This window comes from Corvus moneduloides, chromosome 10, assembly GCF_009650955.1.
Source record: "Corvus moneduloides isolate bCorMon1 chromosome 10, bCorMon1.pri, whole genome shotgun sequence".
In the NCBI taxonomy this organism is placed as follows: domain Eukaryota; kingdom Metazoa; phylum Chordata; class Aves; order Passeriformes; family Corvidae; genus Corvus; species Corvus moneduloides.
Genome location: NC_045485.1, coordinates 18,133,735 through 18,157,356, shown reverse-complemented (window position 1 = coordinate 18,157,356; position 23,622 = coordinate 18,133,735). Strand labels below are relative to the sequence as shown.

The following is a 23,622-nucleotide window of genomic DNA, read 5'->3' as shown; positions in this document are numbered from 1 at the left end:
CACACAGATGCCAGCTTTATTCCACTTAACCATTCTAGAAAATTCAGACTGCATCTCTGACTAAAACTCAGCCTGAATTTAGAATTCAGCATCAGTAAAGCAACCTGGAAAAGACACTGATATTTTATACAGAGAAAACTCAGTTAAAAACTTATGTAACATTGCTAAATCAAGCACAAGGATGATATAGGCTATCATCAGAGATGCCCACAGAACTTTAATTGCTCGTTTCCTGTGCATATCTACTGTCCACATGTCTTTAATTAAAAACCACATACCACTTTTCATTCTTCTTCAAAATGTTTCTGTTCAACTAGATTTTTTTCAGACAAGATGAAATTACTGTAAAAATCAGGACTGACCACAGTCAAAGTCTTATAGAAGAGAGTGTTGTTGAAAAAAAATCATGAAAGAACCCCAGAGAATTACACAAAGAAAAAGGGATGGTTAACCTGAAAGGTAGTGAACACTGCTTTGGAAAAATAGATTGCATACTGTCAGTGCCATGTATTTCCTTCATAATACTAAGCAAATCTTCTAAACTAATCTTTCCAAAAAATAGTAATTAATCACATTTTTCTAGGTTTTGGGCTTGATTCCCAGTATTCCCGAGGAGTCACCAAGGCATCTGAAGTTATTAAAAGCTACATTTAAAAATAATGCCTGTAAGTTCAGGCATCAAGTATTTTAAATTTTGGTACCCCAAATCAGCAGATGCTTTTAAATCTTGTACTGAGCTTCAGATATATATAAAATGCAGAAACATTACCAGGCTTCACTGCACAGAGATTACATAAAAAATGGTGTTTGAAAACTTTTCAATAGTCTGGAGCACTACCCAAAAGCCCAAAGCAACAATAACACATTTCTGTATTCAAAACTAAGTTTCAACAATAAGCTGAATAAAGAGACTAAAATTCACATGGGTCACTGAACAATGTGGGGGTGGTGGGTGGAACTGAATAGATGCTCCCTAATCCTCCTGCCCTCTGCACAGAGCACATTATGGTTACAAACCGTACATTCCAGCAGCCAACACCTGGGCTGCACAGCAAGTTGGGGTTTTTCGGCATATTCTCATTTTGGAGTACCTGAAGCTCATTGGGAGAAGGCTATGACTGTAAATACTTTAACTTTCAAATCAGTAACATTATCAGCTAGAAGAGAACAAAGACTTCTCACTCCAGAAAGACACATGGGCTGTCAGTGGAAGCAGCAGTCTGTAGTGTAGAATTTTAAGTGAGGCTGAGTAAAGGACTATTGGGACAATTTTGGGGACTTTAAGCTGAAACATTAAACCCTCTTCCTGCATATATACAGAAGTAATAACTTAGGCACAACAGTCTGAAAAAGAAAAGACCACAATGTTGTACCCTTTGCATCTTCTCCAAGTATCCGTAATTCAGAGAATTAAAGCAATACTTTTAACTTTGATGCACTGATAAATCTAATCACAAGACATTTCTAACATGAATGGATTTCACCCCTCCACTTTGGAGAGCGGGACATGGCAGATAAAGAAGAAAGCACTCTGGCTTCAGCTGAACACACAACTGCAATTCATTCAAGCTGTTTGGCCAACACCAGAAACCATGAGATCCAAGCCTGATTAGTTATTACACAGAGAAGAACCCTTGAATTGAGTTATAGCCTTTTTGTTAGCTACCATGTAATTTTATTTTTAACACATGCTACATAATTTGTAGTGTTTGTTGTAACTAATTCTTTACTGCTGGTTCTTCTACTGAATAAACTAATTACATCTACTGCATTCTAAACCTGAACCATCAGTTTAAAATTACTTACATAAAATAATGTATTTTGCCAAAGGAAAGCACGAGAGCCAAACCTATCAGTAGTGATGTTTCACTGAATGAAATTCAACTCTGTAAGCCATAAGTTCTTATGCTCACCAAGTCAAAGGCCAGCACATTATTTGAGAGAAAATTATTACCAAATTTATAGCAGGTCGGTGGTAAAAGGTTACAAAACAGAGCTAAGATGTGATTTCACAATTGGTGTGTCAATTTAAGCTTACACATCTGCCAAAACAGACTCTGTCATTCTCATCATCCCTGCAGTTCTTCCATCCTTTCCTTTTGCTGGCATTCATACGCACGTGAAAATGTGGTGAGCTGTCCATGGATTTGATACAAGTAGTTACTGGCTGAATTTCAGCCAGATAAGTACAAAACAGCTTGCTGGAAGGCACTAGGATTGCTGGTGTTGACTGTGTAGCAGTAGATGAAGACAGAACTTCCCCTTTTGGCATCAGCATAGAACTTGGATCGCATTAGGCTGTGTATTTACGACGACTTCAGGGAGTACTTAACCAGGATACATTTGCTACCTCCAAGCACAGGTACAACCACAGGAGAACAGGGCTGGAAACACCATGAAAGAAACACAGATACTTCCTTTCTTCCCTAAATTCCTTCATGTGACTGCAGAGCTCAATATATTCAACTACGAATCCCTACCCTCTTTACTTTTCATGTAGTTACTGTTATCGCCAAAAATATAACTACAAGGGCATATGCAGACAGGACAGTACTAAAAAAAATTAAATCTGATCATGATGGAGTCAAGGAAGGGGAAGACTAGAGAAGTAACTAGAAACACATGCAACACCACTGAACTTCACTTACAAGAGCTCACTGGTAGCAAAATTTGATGGTGGGACTTTATTGTTTGTTTTAAAAGATAAGCTCGCTAAACAAACGCATTCTGAATGTCACGTATTGCTTTTATTGCCACAAGGATTAGGAACTACAAGCTCAGATTGCATTTTCCCAGTTGCCATAAAATGTTAGGCAAAAAGACTGCCCGTGTGCCAAGAACAGTTGAGCATTACTGCAGGCCTCAGGTCTCCATCCAAATCCAACACATCCAACAAAAATGGACTATAAACTACCATAGCCTACTGCTTGCCGTGTTTTCAGGGTAACAAAAAAAAAAAAAACCAAACCAGAGAACTGACCTCAATTTAGCCAAAGCACCACTCTTAGACAATTCCATGAAACCAAGAATTGCCAGTATTTATGCACAGACCACACAAGATCAAGACTTCCCAATAACAGAAACATAAGAACAAAAACAAAAGGGAGCAATAATCAAATTAAACAAGGACTGACACAAGTAGGAGCTAAGACCAAAAAATGCAGCTGAACAGAACAAGCTGGATTACTGTCCAAAGCCTGAGGAAGGGTTGTGATCCTCTCTCCTCCTTGCTCCTACAGCTACCTCTGGACAGAGCATTTCTGTTTGGGTTTTGTTAAGGGTAGAGAAAAGGACACAAATGCGATCACAAGACTCTGAACGACCCTACTGACATGTTAGGTTTTGGGTTTTAATATTGAAACTACAGATAATCTAAGTACCAGTACTGTAAACTCTGCTGACAAATAGCCTGATATTTGAACAAACAATAATCCAAATTCCAAGTTACCTGAGAGATCACAATAATTTACATTCAAAATACAGTAACTCAAAGAGAATTTTTTTTAAAAATACTTACTTTTAGGCTGGTTTTGACTGTGCTGTTGTGGCTTTAAGAACAAATGTTTGAGTAAGAGGGCCACTGCTATCTGAGCCATACTGTGCTTCTCAAGCCATTTTACATTTCATTAGGCAATATCACCTGAACTTCTAGCAGGAATGAAAAACACCAGTGAGACCCTTTAATGCAGAACACTCACATACTCACTGCAATCCTTCTAGATGCATGCAAGCACCTGGCATATAGAAATTTTACTGACACTATGGTCAGATTTTACCATTTCTATGGAGAGCTAGTACAAACAAACTACAGAGATGCCTTATTGGCAAAGCCATTGAAAAGGCACAGCAGACTATTGTAGACAGCATTTTATTCTTCCTGTTCAGAGTCCTTCTATGCTTTTTCACTACTAATATATTCCAGAAACAAGACATAGTGAGCTGCATGTAATTATCTTACTCAATTTCCATACAACGGACATTTCTTTTATTGCATAAACCCACATATTCCCATCTTCTCCTTTAAAAATGGAGATAGTGAGTGGTTAGGTAATTACAGCTGTCATGGAGGGTTTGACAAATAACTTTTCTGCTCAATGTATGCTTTAGTCCACTGGGAAACCTGTCAAATAAAGACATCAGAGTCTACACTAACACTGGCAAAATGCAACTGTGCTTCCTTTCATATTTAACTCAGGTGGTTTATAGACCTTCCTTTTCCTATTCCGTGGTCAAGAACATGAGTGGAATGAACAAATGAGTTGTAACTCAGATAAAATGGGGAGAGATAACGAATGTTAAATGAAAGTATGAAAGAAAAAGAAAAGTATGAAAGCATACCCTTCATTTGATAATGAAGAAGCTTGCTCATTCTTCATCATCAATGAGCTTTGTAAACCTGAGTCACTTCCTAAAATCCCAATTAAGCTGTAAGGGAGGAGTATAAAGGAATGAGACACTTTTTCAATATCTATGGTATTAGTTACTACTATACTGCATTTCTTGCACATGAGCCATCCCTCACATATGAGAGCATGAGATGGACGACTGCATCACGCACTGCAGGGAGTTACCTTCCTGCTAATCCATGCCAAAGCTTTCCAGCACAGACTATCCCATCTTCAATTTGATTTTATATGTGGCCTTAATTCCAGTACAAAACAACTAGAAATTCACTACTGCTTTACTGTCTGCTGAAGTTATTTGCTCGGTTCTGAGAATAACCTTGAGCACTGATCTTGGTTTAAAAAGTCATGTGTGGGCCTTCATCATCTGGAAGACAGCAGTGCCCAGAAGCAGTCAAGGCTCTGACATGACTAGAGGACCCACTTTCCAGTGAAAAGTTTAGTGACTGAAGAAAACTGTTAATGAGGAACTTAATTTTTCCACTGATACCTAAAAGAAATACCGTATTAAGTTCAAAAATAAAGTGCAGCAAACCTGACCTGGTTTTGCCACTCTGACGACTGTTTAGCGAGTGGTTAACAATGGTACCTAGCAGCTATTACGGCTTGGGCACCAGGGTTAGTATTAGTCAAATCTGAACCCATAGACGGTCCAAAGAAATAGGATCTTCCCATTGACTTAACATCTGAAAACGTATCTTGTGGCTGACATAACCCACCATCATCCTCAAAATCCACAGAGCACACAACTAAACTTGATCAAGCCTCTAATCTCTCACACCCTGTTCCTACTGACCTGCTTTGCTGGTTCACCTGCGTTGAGAGCAGCTTCTGGCCAAGGCCAGTAGATCTGCTAGGGCTTGAGGCAGTGTGAGATCCTGGTTTTCCGGCAGGGTAGTTACATTAATGAGGGATGTGATTCGTTCCCACCACATAAGCATCGATGTGGTTACACTGACATGCAGTTACTTTTATTGCTACAAGAATGGGAATGAGCTATATCAGTGTATGATTCACACTACAGAGGTGTCTATTGAAGCACGTGAGGAGGAAGGTTTGCACATCATTGTCTCATCTTCAGTTTTGTAACAATTTGTAGTTTGGGAGCAATTCCAGTGATTTTTATGAAACACAGACATGCTCCACCTCATGTGCTTGGAGTCTGTGGCACAGCATGTAGGGAGGCACTTGGGAGTCTACATTCTCGGGTGTTGTTTAATGTGTTTACTTTAAGTGTTTATAACACCTAACACACACGCACGTTGTTTCATATTATTTGTGGTTACTTCCATACAAAAGAACTGTAAGTCTCCCATGAATTAAACTGTGCTCAGTGTTATTCAAAACAAAAAACTAACAGAACAGACCACGCTAAAAAAAACCCCACAAGATGAAGTTATTCACAGCAGCCTTCAAAACAGAGAATTTAAACATAATGTGTGTCCCCACACGCACTCAATAAGCTTTGCTTCTTACAACTTAAGAACAGTTCTAGCTTTTTTCTAAGGTTCATTGTGATGATAAACACACAAAAGTGTATGGCATGCACTGCTACTTATTAGCATTTAATGCTTCTTGAACAACTACAATGCAAATATTCATCACAATAGATGGGAACCTTGGTGGGAACAAGAATTCCCACAAATTGTTTAAGAGTACAGTAAATGAATAGTGCTATAAACAAAAAGCCCAAACCCCTCACAAAACTGTATGCCGCGTTTGCTTACAGATTAGTCCACACATTCATTGTGCAACTGCACTTGTACAAATGAAACAAAAAACACCCCAAAAATTTATATCCCAACAAGAAGCGTTTTCTATGTATAGATGTGTTCAAGACAAGCAAACCAAGTTGTCTCAAGGTTTGCTTGAGTTTTCATGAGTGTTTCTTTCGTTAGTGAAAGATTTTTGCATAAGTAGGATGTTACAGGACAGAGTATGAAGTCAAGACAATTTTAAAGAAGGTTCCATTTTGAATTACTTAACTGACAGTGTAACCAACATACTTACTAACAAACATGGTAACTTGAAAAAAAAGTGATGTTGGAAGCTTAATTCTAAGCTTTAAGGCTACAACTCAATACTAAAGTCTAAATGACTAGATTTCAAAGCTACAAACAGATGGTATGCTGACACCTTTTAAAGTTACTTGTACTTCACTTATACAACTGCACAATCAAAATAAACTAAATCTGCTCTGTATCATGTATTAAAAAGATTTCTACATCCTGCACAAACTCTCATTTCCCAAGTCTCATCTCTCTATTTAGTACAATAATATGCAAACACAAATGTGTTTTCACTTCTGATCCAGGTACTTAAAGGCAAGGTATACATTTTTTAGTCTATTCTTATGAATACTTTTAAGGAACAGAGAGGACAAAAGCCCTATTGCTTACCGCACCTTGTAAAGTATTTAATAATCTTTAATATCCTTAAATCCCTGCTATATAGGAGAAAAAAAGAAAAGGGCTGTGGTTATATATAAACAGTGTTTTCCATATCTGCTTGTGGCTGTTTGAAATGACAATAACAGAAGCATAAGAGCTTACAGAGCTTATAAGAAATAGCTTCTTCAGCATACACACACCCGACAGCCCTTCTTGGAAAGTTGGTCTCCCGTGTCAGCAGGACAAGATGAGAGATTGTGAGGGCGCACACGTATGTGTATATACACACATTCACAAATAGGTATATCAGAGAAAGAACAAGACTGGCTAAAACCACAGCAGCGAGCAGCAATACTGAGAAAAACCTCACAACGCTTTTTAAAACAACTCTCCATAAGGTAAACATTTTAGAGCAGAGATAATAAAGAAAAAAGCCCCTACAAATGGGAGAGATCTCATCAGACGGGCAGAGGAAGAACCCTGCCACAGCTCCTCCATCCTGCCTCAGCCGAGGAGAGGAAGGGCGGAAAGCGAAGGGAGGAGGCGAAACCAGCTTCAATTTAACGAAGAGACAGCAAACTGGTCACCTCAGACTCAGTCCTGAGCAGGGGGCTAGCTGGGCAGCCAGGACCCCCAGACCCTCTCCGACAGCCCCCGCTCCCCTGCCCCACTGCCTCGCCCCCCTCACGCCCCGTCCCTCACCAGCCTGGGTGGTGTCGCTGAGATCGTGGTTGGCAGCGCTGGCCCGCGGGTAGTCCCGCAGTTTTCTGCCGCTCAAACTGAGGGTCCCGCTGACCGCCGCTTCTTCTAGGGCTCTGTCCAAGGAGCGGCTCCAGGAGCCCGGAGCCGAGGGACCAGGCGGAGCGGGACAAGCCGCGGGCATCACGGCACAGCCGCCCTCCGGCGCCGCCATTTCCCCGCCACAGCCCGCTCGGACAGCGCATGACAGAGCGCGCGGCAGGGGCGCATGCGCGGCCGCCGCCCGGCGGCACCGGCAGCGCGCGAACGCCGCGTCAAAGCGCCCGGGGCCGGCGCGTTCTCGGGGCCGGCGCGTTCTCGGGGCCGGCGCGTTCTCGGGGCCGGCGCGTTCTCGGGGCCGGCGCGTTCTCGGGGCGCGTCTTCCCGCCCGCCTCGGCTCAGCCGGCGTGCGAAGGGGGCCCCTGGACACGCCTCTACACCAGCTGAAACTGTTAAAAATTCTAGTTTACCCGCCAAGGTGGGATGCCACAGGTTGGCTTTTGGGTGAGCATCACTCACAGCTGCTGGGCCCGTTCCAGCAGCAAACCAAGGGTAGAGTGCGCACATCTCAGCTAAACGGGAAATGCAACAACTGCTTCACGTTTTCTAACTTAAGGATTGATGACATTAAAAGGTCACACCCTTTGCGACATCCTAATAAATACCATCTTGCCCTGCTGCTTTCACTGAACCCACCCGATGCTGCAGCCAACACACCTGAGCTGGTAATGAAGAACAAAGGCTGCCAATATCTAAGTAATCACAAGGCAATAGCAAGGCAATCACAATATTTAACACCTTATCAAATATATTTACAGGCAGTATTTTGTCCTGCATTGACGATTAATAGCAGCATTTCCACTGCATATGCCTCCTGCTGGCACAGCACTCCCAGACACGGCCGTGGGAGCTGCTCGGGCTGTTCCTGCAGCACAAGGTGTTGATGACAGCGATTCTCGCTATCAAGACATGTCACAGCAACAATCAGTGCTTGGACTGACACATCTGGTATTCTCATCACATCAAACCACTAAATTAGGCAGTGCTACTGAAACATTAATTAGTAGCTGACACATTTAAATGCAAGTGAGCCTCCACAGTGCCATTCCAAGAAGTGTTTCCTTGTCAGAGTATTAAGAGTGTGAGCCCTCTTTTATGTTAGGTTGCTTTCTGCTGTGTTCTTTGAAATATTTAATAAAAATTTAACCAATAAGAACCCCTTGCAGGCTATCAGAAAATTCACATAACCAGGTTACTGCCCAGGTGGTTATAACAGGAACAAGACAATATGAAACCTGTAACTTTTTATTTAAAAAAAAATTAACAGCTTCAGAATAGATCAAATGTAGTAACTTCTCCAAAAAATACCAAAAGGTACAGTGTAAAGCATCTTCTCATTAAATACAAACTAGCATTTTTTGATGCACTGCATCAATGTTTTGCATCTAGGTTGATGCAAAAGAATTTTTTTTTGTTGCATCCTGGCACATGGAAAACGTATACACTGGAACAGGATGACTGACTACACTTCATCTACTCAAACTCTAACAGTGGGACATTTATTAAAAAAAAAAAATCCTACTAGTAGTAGAGAAAGAAACCTTAACACCATTACATTTAGTTTGCTTCTGCTAAGGTATATTTTCCAACATTAAAAATAAGGGTTTAAGTCCTATTTAGCTTAGCATCAGAGTGCACTCTGACTTCAAAACTATACAAAAAAAAGCCCTTCTGCTGTCAAATGCTCTTCAAGGCTGAACTTGCCAGTATATGCTAGTTAACTTGGAATTTGAGATAAAAACACAAGGAAACCAACTCTGTCCAATGTAAATTCTTCAAGAATGTGAAAAGGAGTTAAACCAGCTTCAAACACCATAAACATTCCTGGATGCAGCAAAGCCAGCCACTCTTCTGCCTGACTGTACCTAACCCTCCCTGCCAAACAGCAGTGCCAAGATCACCAGTTCCTGGTCTGGAAGCAGTTCTGAAGAGGTGCCCCAGTTTTAGGGATTATATAAATTCAGATTGAGGATGGCCCAGTTGTTACTGTCCTGCATATTCTGATGCCCAAAGCTATGCTTAAAGCAGGTGGCTACATGTTCCTCCCTAATGCCTTACACATGCTGGCAAACTGAGGGCTTTCCTCCAGCAATGTTCCTCAGTTTCAGATATTTCCAGATGTCTGACCACTTCGGATCAGCTTCACATCTTACCTCTCTTTGGTATAAACAAACAAGTGCCATGAGATTGCTTGCCTCCAGCTATTTTTAAGAGTCAGAGAAAATGCTCTGGGGCAAGGTATGCAGGATGAGAATCCAGTATCTGGGAGGGTAAGAAACTACCATACTGCTGACTTCCTTGGGAACTGCTGTATTTTCTCCTATCAAATTATTCAAAAACATTACATTATTGCATTAAGTTTGTGAAAAACCTTTCAAAGAGAAATAAAAATCAAAATTTTAAGAAGAAGACAGATAAACTCCATTTACAGAGGAGGATGATGAAGTTGAGCTATTTGGAATATAAAGGACTCTCACACTGCCTCTGCAGTATTCCTCCAATATGGTATATGGTCTGGACCACTTTTAAGGATAAGAGTAGAATAGTCTCCATCCCAGTTACAAATTTTGGGTCTCAGCTAACAGCTTTATTCATGAACGTGAGGATGCAAAACAGTTTTCAAGAAAGGAAAAAAATGGAACTTTAAAAGCACAAAGAAGTACAGAACCAATGCTCCCATGAAAAATGCCGCTACATCGCTACCAAAGTATCCATGGACTGAGGCTCTGTGCTAAACTGGAGTCTGAAAGAGAGCTCAAAGGCAGTCCCTAAAAAACCCTAAAATGGGGTTTGTAATTAAACACTTAAACAATCTTTACTAAAACAGAGGGGTCAAAGAACTCAGCTGGGCAACAGAATCTTTTCCAACCAGGTGATGGTGCCACTATGGCAGATCAGTTTCTCTCCACTTTTTCTCCCTCAGGGCATCAAGTCTTTTACCATTCCAAGTAAAAGTAATAAAAAGAGATAGCTCTGCCACCATCTTAGCAAGATGTCTGGAGAATTCTAGTGACATACGCTGTATTCTTCTGCCCACTTTTATCTCAGGGTCTTAGGTAGGTGGGCTCAATGCCCAAGTCCATCTGCCAGGTTAGCCCACTGTTACAAAACGGCTTCCTTTGTTCTGAGACAGTGCTGTCCTCTGCTCCTTCAGGATCCCAAATCGTTCGTTCAACGTCATCCCTGTCTGAAAAATAAAGTCATTTAACCAAAACTTTAAAGGTGTTGGGTTAATTTAATCAAAGTAATGAAGACAGAATAACTTTTTCTTCAGTCTGTATCATCGCTTGACTCCTTAGTTGCCTCACTTAGCTACTTTGTCACTTCCCACACCATTTAAAAATCAGATTGGACTACACATCAAGAGCTTGCATTCTCAGAATTCACTAATAACACAAGGTATATAATGTCAATACTCAAAGCCTACTCAAAATATTGTAAGTTAAACTGAGGACAGACAGACTGAAAAAAGGAACTTCCAGTACACATTTCCCCACACAGATTTTCTGCAACTTCAACAAATGCAGTATTTTCACCATTTTAATGCAGGTTGCTTTCCAGCTTACTCAGCTGAGGCAACAAGCTGAAGTCTAATCCAAAAGTTCAATTAATTTTACAGTACAGTGGTAGACTATTTCTGACATACTTCTTACTCCTGATGGAACAAATGAAAATCAATGCCCTGACTCCATGCAGTTTTCTGCAGCTGGTACTAAAGAGCTGATTACAAGAACAGCATCTAACTGTCACACTCTAAGAATTCCTTCAATGACAGCATTAGGATTGCTGTACCAAATTGCCTGTGTACATGGAACCTGTGAAAAATTGATCATCTTTCAAGCCTTTACATCATCACATTTAATTTTTTTTCCTAGATGGACAGCAAAAGTTGCCTTATAAATTCAGCTGCCAGGGCTCCATGCAGGTCACACAGCTGAAAGCAGCTCATCCCTGAATTACTCACAGTTGCTGATATAAGCACAGCAGGAACACTAGAAGCCTTTCAGAAATATTCAACATTTTAAATCCCATTTAAATCACGTGGGCATGCAAGGCACAAACTAGAAGAACAGGAACAGTGAGTTTAGCTACTTGAAGTTACACAGCAAGTTAGCAGAAAGACCGGAAGTGGAAATGAAGTAGTTACTAGTTCCCTCTTTCTGTCACTAGCGAGTCCAGGAGGAAAGTGCCTCACTGGCTTTTATTCAAACTACTTCCACAGTTACAAAAACTGCATTTACCTGTTTTCCAACACTATTTATATCAAACTGCAACGGAACACCTTTTGGAATCTTCTTCTCTTCAGACTGGTCCCTCTTCATCAGAAATGGCGGCACAGGACTACGAGTTAATCGTAATTTCTGGGAACTGTGAAAGAACAATGTTACAAAGGGCATGATGAACCTGTGTTTTATGTAAGAAAGCCTTAATGCTGACAGAGGTATGAGTTTTTCATCAAACCATTTGACCAGGCTGGCTGAAGAGCTGGAGGGCACAAATTCAAGAAGGTAAGTCAGGCAGAACTAAAAAAGGAACCATTTGTTATTGTTATCAGACAGAAGAGTCCCAACAGAAAACCATCCTATTTTTTATCTGCAATTCTACTGACAAACATGTAATTTGTGGTTAATTAATCCCCTAAATACAAAAAATAAAAATCAGTACAGTCTTCCTTACTTATAAAATGCTACCAAGAAAATGCTACTCAAGACATTTTTAAAATATACCACCTATAAACAACAGTACCATCAACTTCCCGAAGACAAATACAGCAATGCTCTCTTTAAGCATAAGTCCAGCAGTATTTTTATGAATCAGGAAGGAACTGTTACCATCACTCATCAAGTAGGTGCTCATTCATTTCAACCCAGATAGGGGCAGAAAACAGCTACAACATGGCCTGACTTGGAAGGGACAGACAAGGTGAAAATCTAGCAGCCCACCACTCTTCCACTGTATAGCACATCAAGCTCCTAACTAGGAGATGATGTGTGAGATCCAGCTCAAACACAGCTCAGAAATACTCAGAAAGGGGCCAGACTTAAAAGCCTTCACAAGAAGCTGTGACTTTGATGTCACCTGAAACTCTAGCAGCAAGGAACTTGCTAAATGGTTCAAAGCAGCAATTTCATTTATGTTCAGAACATTTCAGAACTTATTTGAAAACTCACATTGGGCTTATGATTGCTCCTGGGTTGTCAATAGACACAGTCAGGATCCCTCCACTTGTAGTAGAAGTTCGCCATCTAGTTTGAAAACACAAAATCACTTACAAAACCTGTGCAGAGATTTCAGTCAGGGTATCTTTAAAGGTATGTCCAAAATACCGGCCAGCAAAGAATGCGCAAGCTTTCAGAAGGTTGGCCAGTACAAAGACCACATGCAGCCACAAGACACTTGGCTACTGAATCTTGTACCTTTTACATTACCTACATCTATTCAGGAGAGCACTAAATCACAAGCTGTCAAGGTGCACCACAACTACATCACTGACCCAAGAGTTCACTTTTTTAAAACATTCAGTTTCCTTGCAACAGATGGGGCCAAAATGGCCCTAACAGCAAATCCAAGAGGTGACAGACTGCACTCTGTGGCACCTGCTGCTTTCTCAGCCTGTTGTATTCCCAAAGAAACACCCTGCAAAGAGCCCAGCAGGCACAGAATGATATGGGAAGAGTGCGTGGTGGAAGAGCCCAGTGGCCTCATTGGGCTCTGCTTTTTTCATTTCTAAACTGCTTCACAGGCTTATATGCATATTAAATAAAAGGAAAATTACAACAAGAGCTCAGGAGAACACTGACATTTGAATTTTTCTTCCAATCTATGCAATATTCATGAGTGCTAGAGATTAGAGTGATCCTCTTGCCACCTTCCCCCTCATTCCTGTAAATGTCTTATGCAAACCAACTCCTCCTGGTTAAATTAGAAGATAATTTAGGAAATAACTGAGAATAGGGAGAGGATCACTGTCACTCTAGTTGATGGGCCTAGAGGGGAAAAAATCCACCCCCCTTCTATTATCATAGCCAGGAAGTCTGAGCTAAAATGCAAATCCTATGTGTTACAAAACTGAAGTTTTCCAAATTAGATACTTACTGACGAGTTCTCTTTACTGTCTGATTATCAAGATCATCTGTTGACTGCACTTGGGCCTGCACCTGAAAACATATCAAGACAGACACCAGATTTGAATACTGTTTCAATTCCTACTGCAGCAGCTGGAAATACAGAAGTTCAAAAATAGAAGTTTAAAGCTGTTTGTACACTCTGCCCAAATAGGGTTGTACTTTCAGAGGGACTTCAAAGATAAGAGTCCTCTGACCTTCATAAGACACTGAAAAGGAATTACTTTAAGAACACAAAATGATTTAAACAAAACTGCCAATACAGCAATGGCAACATTCTGGAGGACTATGTCAGCTAAGATACATCAAAATATTACTATACTAGCAAGAAAAGTCTGTCTAGTTCCTGATCCTGCCTGTAATTTTGCAATCCATCTGAAAGGAACACAGCAGCTACTTACAGTCACAACTATGGCAGATGTAGAATGAGGGCACAAATAAAAACGAAAACCACCACTTTTCATTCACTGTGCACTCTCTAATCTCTCGATCCTACTAACTAAAAAATCCTTAAATAACCAAAATAACTGAAATAAATAACCCCAAAGTAACTAAAAAAGCAAACCAAACCATAATCAGATTCTAAAATGTATTTGTGCTCTATTCTTCACCCAGAGGCAACTTTTGAAAGCTGGGCAGTGCTTTCTAACATTAACTTTTAAAAGGAAAAATTAATATCTTGTAACTACCCTGAAACACAGACAAGTTTCATGCCCCTCAGAATAGCTCAATTGCACTGGAATGTGAAGGAAGGCTCAGTGGATTACAGTAACTAAAGAGAACAAGTGCACTTCCCTAGAAGAACCTGTTGCTATTTCCCAGTCCACCTGAAGTTTCTACTTAGACCTGATATTTGAAGTTGATTCACTAATATCACTGTTACAGGTTAGCTTAGAACCTGTGGTACAATTGCCTTGTTCTTCCAAAATCTGTATTACCTTCAGGCCCCTTCTAAACAGGAAAGTTGCTTGACGAGTATCTTTCTGCTGATTTAGTTTGTTTCCAATTCTGACAAAAGTGGATGGCATGTTATTCCTGTAATATTTATTAAAAAATATAGTTATAAAAGGCTCCACAGGGAACACCTCAGAGAGGCTACTATGGAAGTCAAAGAAATGCCCAAAACATCCAGAAGGACATCTGCAGTGCTGCCTCTTTGAGGCTGAATGCTTCAGTTGGGATAGTCTCCTTACACACTAAGAATGAAACACATCACTCATAAATGGAGAAATCACTGTTGGTACATTGAAGCCTAATGTTCATACAACACAGGACAATATGGTCATTAATTCTGCTCTTCACTTTGCTGAGTATCCTCCAGCACTTTAAACATTGTCGATTAGATGAAAAAAAAAAAATTAAAGGAAGTTTGTTTACCGTTTTCATGATATGGTCACATAGTGAAACCCACTTCGGTTGCAGTTTATAACACGTGTTAATTACAGCACAAATAAAACATGCAATGGCTTCCCTGAAGCTGCAGATGGCACCAGCTTCCATAAAGGCATTTAGAAAGTTCACTAAACCATGGCTGACACTTCTGAGCTATCAAAATTCACAGTGGCCATTTCCATGTAGCATCATAAAACACAGAATGGTTTGGGTTGGAAGGGACCTTAAAGATCCCCTAGATTCAACCCCCCCTGCCATGGGCAGAGACACCTTCCACAAGATCAGGTTGCTTAAATACAGGCTGCCTGTGATTTAACTGAAAGCAGAATACCACGTGCTCAAAAATAGAGGTACTTCCTGAGTGCTCTACATCGTAACAAACATCTGGCTTTATATTGAGACCATGTCTGTCACATTCTTGGCTTCCAGATTTGTAGAACTTCACCCATAAGGTGGTCTTGACCATATTGTTACTGCCAGTACCTATTGTCTTCTCTTAGCCTCAGTCCTGTCAAACAAGATTCACTACAGAAAGTTGCCAAGGAGTGTTCAAAAAGCAGACTTGGTATTTTACCTCCTGTTTAGCAGGGCAGGCCTCCTGAGGGCAGGAGCTTGTTTTCTCTGCATTTCAGATTGTCTCTGCAGGTTTGTTTTCCTTTTCAAGACTGGGTAATTCCGTTGTGCATTCTTAAAAACCAACAAACATATACAGCATAATGTATACTGTATACACACAAACATTTTTCTTTCAGTTTCCATTTACAAACCGTGATTAGAATACACTTGGCTTTGCCTATCTTTCACAGTCTAGTGTAATTTGAAAATACCTTCTACAATTTCATGAATTCTATATTCTCCACATCCTCAGGAGAAAACAAAAAGCATCAGACATTAGCAGCTATTTTTTCATTACCATATCTCCCCAAACTAACAAAAATCCATGCTCCACATGTCTCAAAATTAGTCTTCTTAAATCTGAAAGCAACCCCCATTCTACAATACTGAATGAGATGAAGCAGGCAACAATGCACTGGAGCAGTGCAGAGAAGGGAGCCTACTGATGGAGTTTAGTATTCTGCAAAAACTTTCGTTTTTGTAACAGCACATGCTTAGCACCTGCAGGTTGGCTGAATCATTGGTCTGTAAGAAAACCAATTTTCCTCATAAAATACAGTAATTCCCTCCATACTCACACAGAATATACTTCTGTACTTCAACTCTCATGACTTGCAACCCAACTACGCATTAGAAACTACTTTCACACCCAGTCATTATCCAGCCCACTCAAAACAAACAAGAACTCAGCTAACACATTCTCAATTCGATAAAAGCTTGTACCATATGTCTCCATTTGATATTTCAGTAACAATGTTCTGAAGCGCTTGTCTTTCATTTTTGTAACCTGTTCTGACACGAATCACCAGGGTTGCATTAATTACCTTCTCACTCAGTGGCTGTCTGTTCAGAGGACTGATTCCTTTGTGTGAACCCACAGCTTTCTTGGCTGCCAGGCCAGTTATAACTCCGTAAGAACGCTTCTTCCCTGCTATCTTCTTTCTGCGCCCCAAACGATTCTTACCATAACCTGCAACAAGCAGATAAAGTTCAACAATTCCTCCTGGAAGAAAAAGATTAATGCTTTAAGATGCCTTGCAGGCAGCACAAGTTATTTGGCTGCACACTTCAAGCCTTAGAGTTGAGATCACAACTACACTTGAAGACAATTTGGTCACTCAGTTGTTTTAGCAGGTCTGGCCCAAGCCCCAGCACAGCAATGATCAGCTTCTCATACAAAGCATAGCTTTGCTCTAGCTAATTGCATTAATTTCTGTTGAAAATGTTTTATTCGACATGTCTACAGGAAGAACTTAGGAATCTTCTAGCATAGAAAACTACCAAAATACTCTGAAATGGGACTTCATCAAGTACTGAGTAATATAAAACCAAACCAAACAAAAAGTCCCTCAGCTTCCTACTCATTCAGCAAACTTCAAATTGCCAGTTTAATTTAGAAGGAAAAAAAACCAAAACAGCTTAAAAGATTATTTATTTAAATCAGTGGTTCCCAAGACATGACTTAAGAGGAAAGAACATAGCAATTGGCCCACAAAATCACATTAAACAGCACATGAATCGTATCACATTTGAAGTGTTTTCAATTTGAAGTCTGCATGGCAGTGCAGCCAAACTGAGGATTGAAAACAGCTTTTGAATATAAAAGGCTTGTAAGTCTGAGGGCTGTAGTATCTCCAGTTACCAGGGTTTGATTAACCCTGTCTGGAGTCATTTAGCTTCATGCTATGAATACAGAGCATGTTCAAATTTTGTCACCAAGCACCCTCCCCTCTAGAACCTCAGACTGCAAAACAAATTTAAGACTAAGGAGTCAGCTCTCCAGCAACAGACACATCTAGTTTTAACATATCTAACTTAACAGCACTGATAATAAAGCTGTGCTTCCTCATGACACAAGCCATGACATGAGGTAAGCCACCGATCAGACCCCAGCTCAGATCAATTTGCCATGGAGAACTGCTGTGTACACACATTTTGTGGCTGGTTAGCAAATGCTCTTCTTTTCCAAGAGAAGAGCTGAGAAACAGGGTTGTTTAGGCTGAAATGGACCTCACAAGCTCTATAGACCAACCTCTGCTCAAGTAAATGAAAACATCCAAGTTAGCTCAGGCTGCACAGGGCTTTGTGCAGTTGCATTCTGTGTATCACCAAGGACAACTTTTATTTAAATGAACAACGCTCCTCTCTCTGTTTTTACCCCCAAAAGCTGAATAGAATCCCATCTCAAGTTCCTCTCTTCTTTCCAGGAAGTTTGGCAGCCACTTCTAAAACCACAAGGAATTGAACACTGTGGATCATTTGTGGTTTCTGAAGTTGTCCACAGAGGATTTGCTACTTACCCGAGTAACTTCAATAGCAAGAGAGTAGCAATAAATCTACTGGTAAGCTACTAATGACTAGAATGCTCAGAAAAACTATTTAATGTCACCTTCTGCTTAAAAACAATATAAGAGATTTGTTTTCAATGGGAGAAACTGTGCAGAGCTGTATAGGGGGGAACAGTTGAATATATTCACAGTGTTTCAAGATGTCAGGAATCTGGCAATTTTACAAAGAAATTGTTTGCCTTTTTCCTAGAACATAGGCAGGCAAGCTGGTAAGGTTCCAGCAGAGAAAACTAACTGCCCAAAACAGTAGTATTTAGAGTTTCATGTTTACAGATCAAGTTTCTCCTAAAATTCTAAATCCTAATACTTGTTTCTTTTGTGCTCTTTTGATGATAAACAACTGCACTTGACAACTGCAGTTATAAACAGAGCCTACATGTTCTATAATCTACAACTTAAATTCACTTACTCTTCACCCACACGAATATCCTCACATTCGGGCTGAGAGATGTAAATTTTTTTCCAGTCCTGTCACCAATTTATTAGAGATGTACAAGTAACACAGTTGTGTAGGCCTGCATAGAAACCAAAACTCCTCTGAGCCCTGAGTAACACAACATTCCACTGATCCCTAAAGACATTTGTGTCTAAGATACTAAAGAGGAGCTGCTGCTACAACAAACACTAAGCAAGACAAAGATAACACAGGGATCATTGTGAGTATACCAGACAGACGTGTCTTTGTTTTAAAGGAATGCTACTAAACAAGAAATTGCATGAATTAACCTAAACACCTAATTAGCTCATATTGAGGTGGTAAGCTTTCTTGTCAGACAGTATTTTTCCATATTTTGATCATCGGTATTAAATAGATACTTTTCAAAACTAATTGCAAGCAAAACCAGCCTGTACTTCAAGCAGGAACTATCCACGTACTGGATTAAAGCCTGGAAATCATTCTCAACTGACTCCTGTGTATCAAAAACCCCATGAGTTACTCAGGGGAACCTACAGCAAAGCTGTTATTGTGCACTTATCCTCTCTTCACTCCCTGCCTATATGGTGTTTTCCCCCTTTTTGTATTCCACTGTTAAAACACTGGCTTCTCCTTTTTGTATTCTACTGTAAAACCACTGGCTTAAGAAGGCTGACACAGTACTTCCTTTGCATCCCAAGCTCTTACCAGGAAAAGCCAACTCAGACTCTGCACTACCCATTTAAATACTCCTGAGCCAGCATCACAGTCTACAGAAACAGATACTTTGGGGAGGCCTACAAAGAGAATTCTACCCAGCAAATATGAATATGCTTTTCTTTTGCACAAAGCTCTGAGCTCTGGCAAGGCCTCCACATCTCCCAATACACAGCCTTTAGCATAAGCACTTGTTCTGTCCATCTCTGAGAAGGGGCAAAGTATGATCACAATTTCGAAAATTAAAATTAACTTGAAGAATCAGAAAGCAAGCCAATTCTTCCCTGAGTCAAAGACAGTCCCTCAAGCATCTAAGCTCCCTGGTGGCCAAACGTCAATTACTTTCTCACACTGAATCAGAAACAAAACCAAATAGATTTTAAAAACCCCTGAATTATAATCAAAAGCGTGACATATTACACTATTTGAAAGACACATGAACTGACCATGTCAATCCATACATTTCATTATGCTACCTTTCAGCTCAAAAAAGATAATATGGAATCCATGTTATGTTTGGCACGCATACCTTTCTGCTGTTGGATTCCCCACTTGGAGCCTTGTGAACTAAACTGTCGAGCTCGATTCTGCTGAAGCCCTCTTTTTATTTTGGGAGAATATTGCTTTCTCTCTTCTTTCTTGTTCAGCTTGATTATATCATCTACAAGAAGAAAAAAGAAAAACTGACATACTGTATAAAATTTGACATACTGAATAAAAACCCCGAGCAGCCTGGAGTCACAGGAGACAGACCAGTCAATCCTGCAAAGGCAGCACATACAAGTTAAGGTTCCAGAAACATTAGCACTACAAACATCCAGTCCCTGTTACGTCTTACAGAACCTACTCTATAATATGATGCCCCAGCCAAAGGGAAGCAGTTGCATACATCCAGACAATGCAAGAGGCTTGGAAGATCATGGCATTAAGCCCAGCACTAAATTTTAATTTGAATGACTCCATTAGGTTTTGTATATTGTTAAAGAAAATGTAAATCCAATCTCATTCCCAGACTTTGCAGAGTCCAGATAAAATGTCAATTCCAGCCTTAGTTCTTTCATCCTAAGCTACTTAAAAAAGATCACACAGAGACAACTCAGGCCATCAGTTATCTTCAGATGTTCACCAAGGCTGAAATGATGGGGAAAAAAGCAAGCAAGACATCTCTTCCCAGGAATCTACAATCCAAAGCAACCACCTTATCTATTGTTCAGGGAAACCATCTCAGAGAAGTTATTAATCAGTTCAAAAATGTGTGAGAAACAAGCTGATGAAAAGTGAACAGCAGGTGTGTCCAGTACAAATTATGCTACACCAGTTTGATTTCCTTCACTGACCTGGTAGCCAGCTCAGAAGAGAAGAGCAAAGCAAAAGGTGCGGCAGCTTTTATCTGTCAGCTTGTTCACAAGAACACCTTAAAGGAAATTGTCAAATTGTGTTTACTGCATCTTTATCATGAGAGCACAACTCATAAAAAATGTCATGTTTCAATAGGGAACCTCCACAAATATGTGGACAGTCTTTTTTCAGTCAAGGAGAGATGGAAATGGGGTTACTGTGTTTGTGGCTGAGTTCAAATGGACTAATAAGGGGTAGAACAGAGAAAACAGTGTAAAAAACATAAATACCAAAATCACAACACTGTTACCCAATGGTCTGCATCCTGTTAAAGGAAAGCTAAGAGAAAATTAGCTCACTTTGCTGCAAAAATGATTGAATTTCAGATAAAATCTACTAGGACAAGGAACACTGACACAGGTTACTCAGGGTTTGATATCTACAGCATCTTCTTTACCAAAGGGGTTGTCCCTGAAGCAAGGATTCCAAACTATCCTTTTATACACAAAGGAAACCAAAGCCACTTCAAACACTTCATGCTTCACAGTTCATCTGCTTCATCTTAAATCCTATTTTTGCAAGCTACTGCACACAAGGTTACAACTTTTTAAACAAAAGCACTTAAGTTTCATAAGTATATTAAGGACATATGGGACTTCATGCATTTGTTAGAGCAGCCACACTGAAGCCTTCTCCTATCTTGCCTGAGATCAGAGACCACAATTACAGCTAGCACAGCAGAGTTATCAATCATACCAAACAGTATCAAACTGGAAGCTCAGCTGCAGATGAGCTGCACAAAACACAACCATGTTTAATCTTTATTACTATATGAGAATTTACTCAACACCAAGATCTCAAATCTTAAAATCTTCTAGATTAAAGTCACGTCAGTTTCTCTGATATCACACTAGATGTGGCACTGCATCTCCTCTTCGGTTACACCAGACACAGACACTTTTGGGGACAGCAGCCATGGGTGACAAGGTTCTCATACACCCAAAGAAGCTGAGGAACACACCTGCTTCACAACACCACTTTAGAAAAAAAAACCATCCTCATGACACTACAATACTCCTTTGCAATCTGCTACTAGCTAATGGCCAGGACATGTAGCAGTGACTGACTGCAAGGTTGACTTGGCCAGGAAACATCAAAATATCTGAAAACACAATGAGCCAGGATCAATAATTCTATTAGCAATCCTGAAAACAAAGATTGTGTGCTGTAAATAAAAACAGATTTATAGTTTTCTATGAATGCTATAACACTACTCTACATTCAAACTCTAAACATCATTTCACAAGATATCTCCACTGCACAAAGAAGTCCACTGAATTATTTACAGAGGGAAAAATTGCACAAATCCTCTTATTTTACGGTGGCCCACAAAGGCCAAATCCACCATTAATAATTTCAGTTTACACTGTGATTCTGCTTTTTGAAGAAAGTCTCCTGACAGCACCAATCTATCATGCTCTGGTAGCATCACAGAGCAGTCTTGGAGTGTACAAAACCAATTTTAAAATTTTTTTTCTAATAAAAGTAAACTGGAAGATGCAGCCCACGAACACACCAAATTGTCCCTGACTGTTAAGGGGACTCAGTACACAGGACCAGAACAGAACTTCTCTGAGATACCTCACTGAAGTATCTACAGTGTGGATGTCAGTTTCTCGGACATGCTGGAGACACAGCTCTGCAGGTTTGTAATGAGTCTGTGCAACTTCCTAACACACACACCCTGCAATAGGAGGGCAGGGGACAACGGGGTAGATTATCACAGGAAAGTACGTGGTAGACGCGACGTCATGCTTGGTGTGACTGGTCTTATACTGCAAAGGGGTTAGACGGGAGACTTGCCACTGCCGACTTCCAAACCTGAGAAGAATAAAAAGGCCAGGCCAGCTGAGAGACCACCAAACCTCCCCCATCTCTGTTGTTACAAGCCCCAGGCGAGGCCCTGGAACGCTCCCCGAGGGCCACCCAGCCAAAGGCCCAAGTACCGAGGGCCTCACTGGGCCAAACGCAGGCAGCGCCCCGGGCTGCGGCCTACTCAGACCACCAAGCGGCACAAAGGGGCCCCGGCTCTTCCCCGCCACGGATCGCAACCCCCGGGTCCCCGCTGCTCCCGGTGACACGGCCGGGACTCGCTCCCGTGCCCAGCCCCCGGCGCCACCCGCGCCCCTCCGGCGCTCTCGCTGTGGGAGGGTCCCGTCCTTTCCCCTCCCCACCCCCCCGCCCTCGTTGGTTCCGCCCGCGCCGGTGCCCGGCACAGCCCCGTTGGTTCGTTCCGCCCGTCCCCGGCGTTTGGTTCAGTCCGAGCCCCCCGCCCTGTCGCCCACAGCGGCCGCCCCAGTCCCGCTCCTCACCCAGGGACATGTCGATCTTCTCCAGGCTCTCGCCGCCGCCGTGCCGGGCCCCCGCCGCGGCCGAAGAGCCCGGGAGCGGTGCCGTAGCCCCGAACGCGCTCATGGCCGCCTCCCTCAGAGCGCACCACCCCCCCCGCCGGTCCCGCGCATGCGCAGCAGCTCCGCCCAGCCCAGGGCACAGACGCCCGCGGTGGGGAGCGGCGCTGCCGCCCCTGTGGCACCGCGCCTCCTGGCGGCCGGGAGGAGCAGGTACAGCGGGCGGGGGGCGATGCCGGGGGCGCGGGGACCCGCGGGGAGCTGGCGGCCGCTTCCAGGAGGGGCTTCTCCAGAGGCAGTGTCCTTGGGAAGAGTGAGTGGCACATCGGGCTGGGGCCGGCGAGTGGCGGGGGGCCTGGGCAGCAGAGCGGCAGGCAGGGTGCGGGGTGCAGGGGGCTGGCGGACAGGGCAGTTGTGCCGCAGGGCACGGAGTCCGGGGCTGGCTGCAGACCTGATGGAGTGCTGAGCCGGGCCACGGCGGTGACTGGAGGCATGGAGCCCCTCTCCTATGAAGACAGGTTGAGGGATTTGGGGGTTGTCAGCCTGGAGAAGACAAGGCTCCGGGAGATCTCATTACAGACTTCCAGTACTTGAAAGGGCATATAGGAAAGATGGGGACAGATTTTTCCGTCAGCGTTTGTTGCAATAGGACAAGGGGTGATGGCTTTAAACC

General features: G+C 41.8%; 3 protein-coding genes across 18 annotated transcripts in view; 1 reads left to right on the top strand and 2 right to left on the bottom strand.

Moving 5' to 3' along the window:
• LRCH3 (leucine rich repeats and calponin homology domain containing 3) overlaps window positions 1-7,739 on the bottom strand; it is a 62,712-nt gene extending 54,973 nt beyond the window's left edge. For 11 of the 12 annotated variants that reach the window (XM_032118921.1, XM_032118923.1, XM_032118927.1 and 8 more), the window contains exon 1: window positions 7,496-7,738. In XM_032118921.1, the coding sequence (XP_031974812.1) occupies window positions 7,496-7,706 (211 nt within the window). In that variant the 5' untranslated portion in view covers window positions 7,707-7,738. Of the gene's footprint in view, window positions 1-7,495 lie in introns of all 12 variants that reach the window. The other variant, XM_032118925.1, reaches the window with a different exon arrangement.
• A 1,081-nt stretch (window positions 7,740-8,820) lies between these two features.
• FYTTD1 (forty-two-three domain containing 1) lies at window positions 8,821-23,057 on the bottom strand. The gene is made up of 9 exons (XM_032119845.1): window positions 22,914-23,057; window positions 19,733-19,864; window positions 16,548-16,693; window positions 15,683-15,795; window positions 14,655-14,751; window positions 13,688-13,749; window positions 12,763-12,837; window positions 11,833-11,959; window positions 8,821-10,778 (listed from the first exon to the last, which is right to left on the bottom strand). The coding sequence occupies exons 1-9, from the start codon at window positions 23,014-23,016 to the stop codon at window positions 10,683-10,685; spliced, it is 951 nt and encodes a 316-aa protein (XP_031975736.1). The 5' UTR covers window positions 23,017-23,057; the 3' UTR covers window positions 8,821-10,682.
• Window positions 23,058-23,087: 30 nt separating this feature from the next.
• The window catches only part of RUBCN (rubicon autophagy regulator), a 30,752-nt gene continuing 30,217 nt past the window's right edge, over window positions 23,088-23,622 (top strand). For 4 of the 5 annotated variants that reach the window (XM_032119840.1, XM_032119835.1, XM_032119838.1 and 1 more), the window contains exon 1: window positions 23,088-23,162. The gene's annotated coding sequence lies outside the window, so the exon portion shown is untranslated. Of the gene's footprint in view, window positions 23,163-23,201; window positions 23,263-23,622 lie in introns of those variants that run through there. The other variant, XM_032119842.1, reaches the window with a different exon arrangement.